Source organism: Mus pahari, chromosome 6 (genome assembly GCF_900095145.1).
Source record: "Mus pahari chromosome 6, PAHARI_EIJ_v1.1, whole genome shotgun sequence".
Lineage (NCBI taxonomy): Eukaryota > Metazoa > Chordata > Mammalia > Rodentia > Muridae > Mus > Mus pahari.
Window position 1 is genome coordinate 72,025,749 of NC_034595.1, and position 9,083 is coordinate 72,034,831.

A 9,083-nucleotide genomic window follows, 5' to 3' on the forward strand; every position below is an offset into this window, starting at 1 on the left:
TGGCTGTCCTGGAACTCACTTTGTAGACCAGGCTGGCCTTAAACTCAGAAATCCACCTGCCTCTGCCTCCCGAGTGCTGGGATTAAAGGCGTGCGCCGCCACACCTGGTTTAACCATCAGTTCTTTATTACAGCCAATCAGATACAATTCTAGTTTGCCTCTAGTCTAGTGAGGATGAACTAATATTTATAAAATATGAGACCGATGGTGAGCTTTAGAAATAACAATATTGGATTGGAGAGATGGCTCAGCTGTTAAGAGCCCTGACTGTTCTTCCAGAGGTCCTGAGTTCAATTCCTAGCAACCACATGGTGGCTCACAATCGTCTGTAATGGGATCTGATGCCCTCTTCTGATGTCTCTGAAGAGAGCAATGGTGTACTCATATATATATAATTAATTAATTAAAAAAAAAAGAAAAGAAATAACATATCAAGATTCTGTGAGCATTTAGCTTTCTGCCAGTACAGAATTAACAGTGTACCCCACATTCCCTCCTTGACCACTAATTGAGAAAATGCCTTACTGCTGGATCTCATGGGGGCATCTCCTCAACTGAGGCTCCGTCTTTTTTTTTTTTTTTTTGAGGCTCCTTCTTATCTGATGGCTCCAGCTAGTGTCAAGTAGACACACAAAACCAGCTATATGTCCTCGGTATTTACATGGCTACATCAGTAATATCGTATGTGCTTTTTCTGCAGTGTACTTTATTAATTTATTCCCAGTTAGTGATGGATGGGGGCGTGTTGGAGTGCATGTGTGTATATTCGATTGTTCATTCTGTACCAGCAGATAGCTAAATGTTTTATTTGTTTTGTTTTAGATTTTTAGTGTTACTGCCTTGGGACCAGTTCACTTTTTAAACTTCTGTTACGTTCTAAGTCAGCAGATATGCTTTTTTTTTGGGGGGGGGGGCTCTGGGAATGGAACCAGGGTCTTAAGCAAGTGCTCTTGCACTGAGCTGTGCCCAAGTCTGTTATTAAAGATTTGGTATTTTAAGAGTCTCACTATGTAACCCAGGTGTCTTCCTCTATTGCTTCCTTTACTTTTTGAGACAGCTTCTCTCTCTGAACCCAATACTTGACAGTTCAGCTAGACAGACTGACTAATGAGCTTCAGGGATCTGTCTATCTCTATGCAGTCAGTGCTAGTCAGTCTCCTGCCTGCTGCCCCTGCTTTTAAGTGAGTGTGAGAGATTGAACCTAGGTTCTTATGTTTACACAGCAGGCATGTGACAAAATGAACCATCTCCCTAACTTCAAGGTAACCTATTTTTAGTCCTGACTATAATGGTTAATCTTTTTAAAAAGAAACATTACATCCATCTACTGTGTGTGGAGAACATTGGTTCCCTCTTTCCACTATGTAGGTGTGAGGAATTAATTCATTCCCCCTCATCCATCCACCCCACCCCCACCCCCCATCCGTCCATCCATCCATCAACTGTAGGGATCTTTATAATGCACTGTGTGAAGTTATGTCTCTGTCCTTCCTTGCCTGCCTAAGGCAGCTTCTGATTGGGTAAAATAAAAAGGCTATGGCCTATAGCAAAAGGCAGAATAGACAGGTTGTCCAGTGGGAACCAGAGATAGGAACTCTGAAAGAGTCAGGCATGGGAGATTCAGCACTTAGAAGCGGAGGAAGACAGACTTGTGAAACTGAGGAGAGATAACCAGCCATGTGGCAGAACTTAAGATTAGTATAAATGGGATAGGTGAGTTATGAGCTAGATGGGAACAAGCCTAGCTTAAGACCTAGGCATAAATAAGCCTCCATGTCATTATTTGAGAACTGGGGTGGACATAGGAAAAGCCCCAAGTGTTTCAATCTGTAGGTATAAATTTTTGCAACCTACTTTTAATAAAGTTCAACCTCTCCTCTAGCCCATCACCCAGCAGAGGTAGTGGAAAAGTTATTAGGATGTGGGGGAAGTGGACCTGTTCAGCAATTGTTCTTTGGGGGTGAGTTTGATCTTCTTTGGCAGCAGTTCAGTCCCATAGCAAACACTAAATATGACTCAGAAGCTGCAGGCCAATCCTCTAGGTAGGCAGACAGCACACAGGAATTGGCAGCCACAGACCAGTCCTTTTAGCAGGGTGACACCAGGCACGATCCAGCAGCTGTAGTTAACCCTGAAGGAACTGTTAGGCTCACCAACTGGCCTGGGATGAGGCCACTGAAGTAGCAAGCTACCACAGGTACCTCAGGATGAGTTTCTCTCAATGGCAGTGTTACCACAAGCTGAGCTCAACAATACTATGTAAGACAAACTAATACATGTGTGTTGTTAGCAAAGAATAGTGAGGCTGAACAGACCAAACCAATGCTCAGTGCTCCTTTCCCTGTCTGTGGGATCATATTTAAACTCCATCATCAAGCATCCTTTCAAGTGTCTGCTATAGGAAGACATCTTTTCACCCGTGTGCCCCAGCAAAATATCATTTGATATAACTAACTTTCCAAAGAAACTAGAAGTTTCCACTTCAACAATCAACTTTTACAAATTCTCCACTAGTGTCTCCATCATGTTCTTAATTTCCCAGTGATAGCCTCCAGTTTGTTTCTCTGGCGTCTTTGGTGATGTTTGAAGATAAGGGTTCCTCTGCTTTCTGCTACACTGAAATGGGTCTCTGTTAAATAGACAAATGGTGTCCACAGCACTTTGGAGAAAGAACCGGTTCTGTAGACAGCTGATGAGGCAAATTCCAGGTGAAAGCAGGCTCTTTATTCACACCTGGCCACCTCAGGACCTCCAGAGTCAGCTGACAGGAAGGTGTGTGTGCATGTCCAAGGAATAACTGAAGAAATGAAGCTTATGTTTATACCATTTTCCAATCGGATGAGAATTATAAGGTAATGTATGTTTTTGCTGTAGGGGATATGTGTTTGAATTCATCAAGTGCCAGACCATAATTTAATGTCAGGAATTGTAGAGAAAGCATAGCTGGGTCTCCTTTGTGTAGCTAAGGTTTTCTCTCCTCACCCCAGCCTGTGTCTTCAACCTTCTGGCAGAGGCCTGTCTGCTGTAGGAAGGGATGAGGTCTCAAGTCTTCTGGTTATAAGATTGGGCCTTCTAAATGGACTAGGGTCTTTACCAGACAGGCTGGTAATCTAACTCTCCTCACATTTTCCTTAGAAATGTTTGTTTTCTTCACTTTAAGAAAAAGAATGTCCTGCTGCACACAACCTTTTGGACTTACCTTCTCACCTCACGTGCTGCTAAGATTCTCGAATGTTGTGTTACTTACTGCGGCCCATGCTTTGGTTGTTATACCATTTCACTCACCTGATGATGGGCATCTGGACGGTTTCTAGGTTTTTCTATTTGTGAAAGTACACATTTTTTATATTTCCTCTTGTATACATATGAATTTCCCTTGATATATGTATGCCCAGGAATGGTATTGCTAGATTGTATATCGTGTGACTACTATTATTTCATATCCTTTTCATCTAATATTTTTACTTGTATGACTTCTTCTTCGGTCATCTCTTTGAGATTATGTTTATTTTAAATTTGTGGTCTGCTTATTCTATTAGCTGTAGTTCTAAAATGTTTACACATGAATGTAAAGGCTTTTGATACCATACAATTATGTATAGTAAAATGGTCATCTTTAAAGGACTGAGATCAGCAAACACACAAATATCAAATCAACTATTTTAGACATCATTTCATTTTTATTGTAAAAAATGTAAAAAAAAAAAAAATCAAGAAAAAAGTAAGGATTTATCAGAAGCTAAAGAATTTCCTGGTGCCAACAGTGATTAGTGAGGGGTACCTTTGCTGCACTGATGTGTATCTGTCTTCTTTGCAGTTTATCTCAAAAGCTCCAAGGTCACTCTAACACCACACCTTTCCAGTCTTGATCCTTGACCCTGGGTTGGAATGTTATTCAAGATTGTAAACATAAAAATAAAAAACACTGTCCACGAGAGCCAAGCTGAGAGACTGGTTCTCTTACATGGGTATATTAAGAACAGAAATGATCAACGTTTCTGAAAGTGTACCTTCATTCATTTCAACTTCTTGGCTTTGGGCTCCCACGAAGAGCTGAGCACTCCACTGCCCCTCCTCCACTCGCAGATGTCCACATAGTCACAGGTCCGGCACTTCCATGCCTCCTCCACATCAACGCCTTGAGGATCTCGGTGGCCCATCCAGTAGGCCACATAATGCTGCACCTTGCTTTTCACGTCTTTCTCTTCAAAGGCTACAATCTCTGTGCCCAGGATAGTGGCAGTCTCTTGATGGATATACTCAAGTTTTAGGGTATCAATAGTTGGGAGATCAGACAGTGTAAGAGACAAGAAAACCAGTTCCATAAGGTCTCCCAAAGATTTTACAGACACGCCTCCTTGTCTGGCATGCCTCAGCACTGAAGGTCCCAGTGGCTTGTCTAGACACAATTTAGTGTGGTGGATTAGGGTAGCAGGAGTCACCTTCCCTTGTACCATGGCATCAAAGATATATTTGTATAGGCTAACTTGAAAATAGTCTTTCTTTTTCTGAGCTGACAGGGGGAGCACAGGGCGCCTTCGTGTCTTGAGTTCAGCCAGCTCCAGTTCCCCCTTGGATGTGTAGTGTAACTCATCAATCACTCCAACAAGAAATATTCCCTCCACTTCCCCAAACACTGGAAACTCTCTGATGCGCCCTTCCGACTGCAGAGTAGGAATCATTGAGAGTATGTTCAGAAACTTAACTGCCCAAGCATCTTCTTTAGTGGCGATGGGGACTGTCACAAGGTCATGAAGTTCCAGTTCTTTTGCTAGGTGGATGCTAGCACCAGTGTCCAAAACAGCTGCCTTCTCAGGTGTCAAAGAACCAGGAAGTTCCTTCCCATACACCATCTGCAACTCACACCAGTTCTGAGTACACAGGTCAGTGACATATAGATATTTCAGGTGGAATCTCTCCATGGGTGACAAGACATCCAATCCCCTTTCCCAGTTCTGTAAGCTTACTGGTTTGTCATCCTTCCCAGCAAGTTCAGAAGAGGGGCCAGGCTTGCTAAGTGAGACAGCCGATTCTTTGGCTTCTTCCAGGTCCAGAAACTCAACTAACTCTGAGTCACTCAAGTCTGAAAACCCTGAGGCTTCTGCTGATGCTGTCTCCTCTTCCCCAGTCTCAGCCATGGTACAGCCCTAGACTGAACAAGTAGGGACCTACAGAACATACCAAATATTGTCAGACTTGCAAATTCCTGAGATTAACAAAGAATCATATTGGCTGACTGGCTGGTTCATTCATTCATTTCAGTACTGAGAACTGAATCCAGGGCCTTATGTGTGCTAGGCAAGTGCTCTCTACTCCTCAGCTCTAAGAAGTCAATTTATTTATAATGAATTAGTAGTGTCAATGAGTTACACACAGGTACACCTTATAAAAGGAGTCTTTGTGTTTATCACCCATTCATCTGAGTTGATTTTTTTTTTTTTCACTTCTAGAGGGAGAACACTGGTCTTTGCACACACTAATTAAGTGGTGTGCTGCTGTAGCCCAGCAGAATTTTTTTTTTGGGGGGGGGGAGGGAGGAGTTTGAGACAGGGTTTCTCTGTGTAGCCCTGGCTGTCCTGGAACTCACTCTGTAGACCAGGCTGGCCTTGAACTCAGAAATCCTCCTGCCTCTGCCTCTCAAGTGCTGCCACTAAAATATTATGGATGAAAAAGGTCTATTAGCACAATTGAGAATACAAAAATTAGTACACTGAGACGGACAAGAGCTTCCCATTCATGTAAAAGAAGACAACAGTTCACACTGATGTAAAATTTGGACTCAAATGCACAGCCTAGACACTCTTATGCTGTTAAAAACAGAAGTTCAGAAAGGATGACATAATGTACTTTACCTGCTGCCTGGACCAGCGTTTTTAGATATACCATAGATTAATTGTAAAGCTACTATATCATCCATCAAAAGCCTCATTTTATAAGACTTTCTTCTTGGACTTCTGACTTGTGTGTGTGTGTGTGTGTGTGTGTGTGTGTGTGTGAGTGAGACAGGTTTTGTGTGTGTAGCTCTGGCTGTCCTAGAACTTATTCTCAAGCTGCTGTGATTAAAGGCTATTCCACCATCGCTTGGCAGACTTTTGACTCCTTAAAGATATATAAATATCTACTAATATCCATATTAGATATTTTATATATGAATATATGTTTTAAACGTACACAGATATAGCTAAAAATTATTAGGTGAAAAAAATAAATGAGATAGATGTTCAGAAAATACCAGGTCAATATCAAAAGTCTAGGGGTCCTGCAGATTCAGATTTTGAATCTAATCTTGAAAAGTCCAGTAGAATTTGCTGGTATGCTATTTGTTTCTTGAATTATCTTGGGCACATTTCAAAATTCTCTGATGATACTGGCACATCTTTAAAATGTAGAACTGGTAAGCTAATCCTTCAATGCCTACAGAGCTAAAAACAGTACAGATATTAACACACAATAAATGTGGCTCTCCTTCCCCTTCCAAAGGAATTGATGGGTCTATTATGTATCTATTTGCTCTGAAAACTGCTAAGTTCAGGAGAGAGGCAACTCAGTACTCACCTGGGCCTTAGTTGATTTCCCTCCTCACAGGGAAGAACATGTATTAAAAGCGAGCGGAGGGGCGATGGGGAGGCACCTTGCTATGATGGAATGTGGACTTCTGTTCTTTTCACCTGGCCTCTCCTTCACATTATGGTGTTTCCACTTGAGTCACACTGCTAGGACAGCTGCCTGTCATAAATCTTCCTAACACTGACCTCTCCAAGGTAAGGTCTCCAGGCGGTCAGTTCTGCCCTCCAGGTTCCCAGCCGCAGCCTGAGGTCCGAGGCTCTGCCTTGCTGATGGCTTCCGGCTGCCTGCCACTACCTTCATCCTCTGCGTCCTGACTCGTTACAGGCCTTCCGCGCAGGCAGGCGTGTGCTTTCCACTCAGCCCCCAGTCCCTGTCTCCCGGGTGTGCCCAAGCGCAAAGACTCAATCTTGGGCCCAAAATGCACAGAACAAGAACCCGAAGGAGGGGCGTGCTTGAAAGGGGCGGCCCCTTAGCGCTTCACCCCTGTCCCAGAATTCCTGGCGGCGGTTGGAGGCCCGCCCCCTTTTCACGTTCCCCTCCTTCACCCGGTCCCGGAGGCCCCTGGTTCTCGCGACACGGGCTGAGTGGGCGTATGCAGTCCGCTGTATTTCCTTACCCACCAGTGCCTAGTGTATTGCGGGCTGGAAAGATGTAGCTGGTACTGTCTCGGTCTCTTACGCCTGCCCGGTGAGAGGAAGGAAGGTCATGGTGGTCGTCTCGCTGTCCCCAGTGCAGCTGGCCTCTGACACCCTTGGAGCCCGAATCCGGATCTTAACACCTGACACCAGCTCTCCCAGCTTAGGGAACAATCATAAACTCAAGCTTCAAAGACACTGGCAGTTGTCGTGCCCTATTTTATTTTATTTTATTTTATTTTATTTATTTCTTGTCCTTTTTATTGGCCTCCAATTTGGGATAATCTTGCCTCTGCTTTTTCGGTGCTGGGATTATAGCCATTGTGCTCTTATACCCAGATATTTTCTTTTTAAAGATTATTATTATTTTTTTTTTTTTGCTTTATGTGTATGAATGTTTTTTCCTGAACGCATGTCTGTGGTTCATGTCTTCTTGGTGCCCTCGGAAAAGGGCTCGGAGTTACAGAAGGGGTTGAGAGTCACGTGGGCGCAGAGAAACAAACTAAGGTCCTCTGTAAGAGCAGCTAGTGCTCTTAACCTCTGAGCCTTTGAGAAATACTTCCCAGCCTATGGTGACCCACACCAAAAATCTCAGTGCTGGGACTCTAGACTTGCGTCTAAAGTCCAGAAGGATAAATCCTAGCTGTTAGGTTCATTTAGTTAATTCAGTCAACAGTTTAAGGGGTTCACCAGAATCAGGGTTTTATAAAGTGTGTTGTATCAGGGGGAGATGAACAGATGCCAAACAAGGAACTTGGGTAGAAAAAAAAAAAGAGGAAATTTGCCAAATGTGGACTAAAACCCATGAAATACCATCTTCAATCCCAGTGGGAGCAAAGATAAAAGAGAGGCACTTGTGCCCCTCCCTTTGGCCATATGGAAGCAGTAGGAACTTTTTCCCAGGACTACCCAGAGGAGAACTTATTTCCCAGGAGAAGACTTTACAGGATCTTTGCAGCTTGTCAGACCCACTCTGCAGAAGACGCAAGCTGAGACAGCTGTGGACAGGACTGTTCCTTGACCAGTTTCGTTGTGCATCCCTCTTGCTTTGTTTAAACCTAAACCTCATGTCAGGACCCAAGGACGGTCTTAGGCCTCTGTGTTTGTTCCTCTTTTCAAAGTGACCTCATCAAATAAATCCCCTTTCTTTCATTAAGGGCATATTGAAGATGAGTGGCTGAGTCTAGCCTCTTAATCCTATTAGAACCTAGTGTTAGGCCATAAGACAATCCAGTAATAAGATTGGGTATTTGGGGACCATAACATCTTTATGACAAAAATCAAAGTATATTTGGGTAGAAATAGTACCAATGTTTCTGCACTTAAGACAATTATTGCCTTAGGGTTTTCATTGCTGTGAAGACACACCAGGACATTTAATTGAAGCTGGCTTACAGGTTCAGAATTTCAGTCCATTATCATCATGTCGAGAAACATGGCAGTGCCCAGGCAGGCATGGGGCTGGAGGAGCAGAGAGTTCTACATCTTGATCTGAAGGCATCTAGGAGAGAGGTTCTAAAAGCCTACCCCCACAGAGACACCCTTCAACAAGGCCACACCTCCTAATAGTGCTACTCCCTGGGCCAAGCATATTCAAACCACCACAATGATCTTTATCTTCATTTAATCATAACCAACTGGAGGATTTTAAGCGATGTAGCTTGGGTGCGTGTTTTAGAATGTCACTGTAGCTACAGAGATGAATACAGATTTGCTGGAGCATCGGTTTTCAACCTTCCTAGTGCTGTGACCCTTCAATACAGCTCCTCGTGTTCTGGCGACCCCAACCACAAGATTATTTCCATTGCCAATTCATAACTGTAATTTTGCTGCTGTTATGAATCGTAATGTAAATATCTGATATGCAACCCCCCAAAGGGT

The 9,083-nt window shown here is 43.4% G+C and overlaps 1 protein-coding gene across 3 annotated transcripts; it reads right to left on the reverse strand.

Moving 5' to 3' along the window:
* Positions 1–3,658: 3,658 nt before the first annotated feature.
* Positions 3,659–7,055, reverse strand: Exo5 (exonuclease 5). 3 transcript variants are annotated; one of them, XM_021200550.1, is made up of 2 exons: positions 6,556–7,055; positions 3,659–5,168 (listed from the first exon to the last, which is right to left on the reverse strand). In XM_021200550.1, exon 2 carries the CDS (start codon positions 5,136–5,138, stop codon positions 4,017–4,019), a length of 1,122 nt encoding a protein of 373 aa, XP_021056209.1. In that variant the 5' UTR covers positions 5,139–5,168; positions 6,556–7,055; the 3' UTR covers positions 3,659–4,016. The 3 variants fall into 3 exon arrangements, with proteins under 3 accessions (XP_021056209.1, XP_021056210.1, XP_029395827.1); XM_021200551.1 differs by having other exon boundaries at positions 3,665–5,147; XM_029539967.1 differs by having other exon boundaries at positions 3,733–5,168; positions 6,753–7,037.
* Positions 7,056–9,083: the final 2,028 nt, after the last annotated feature.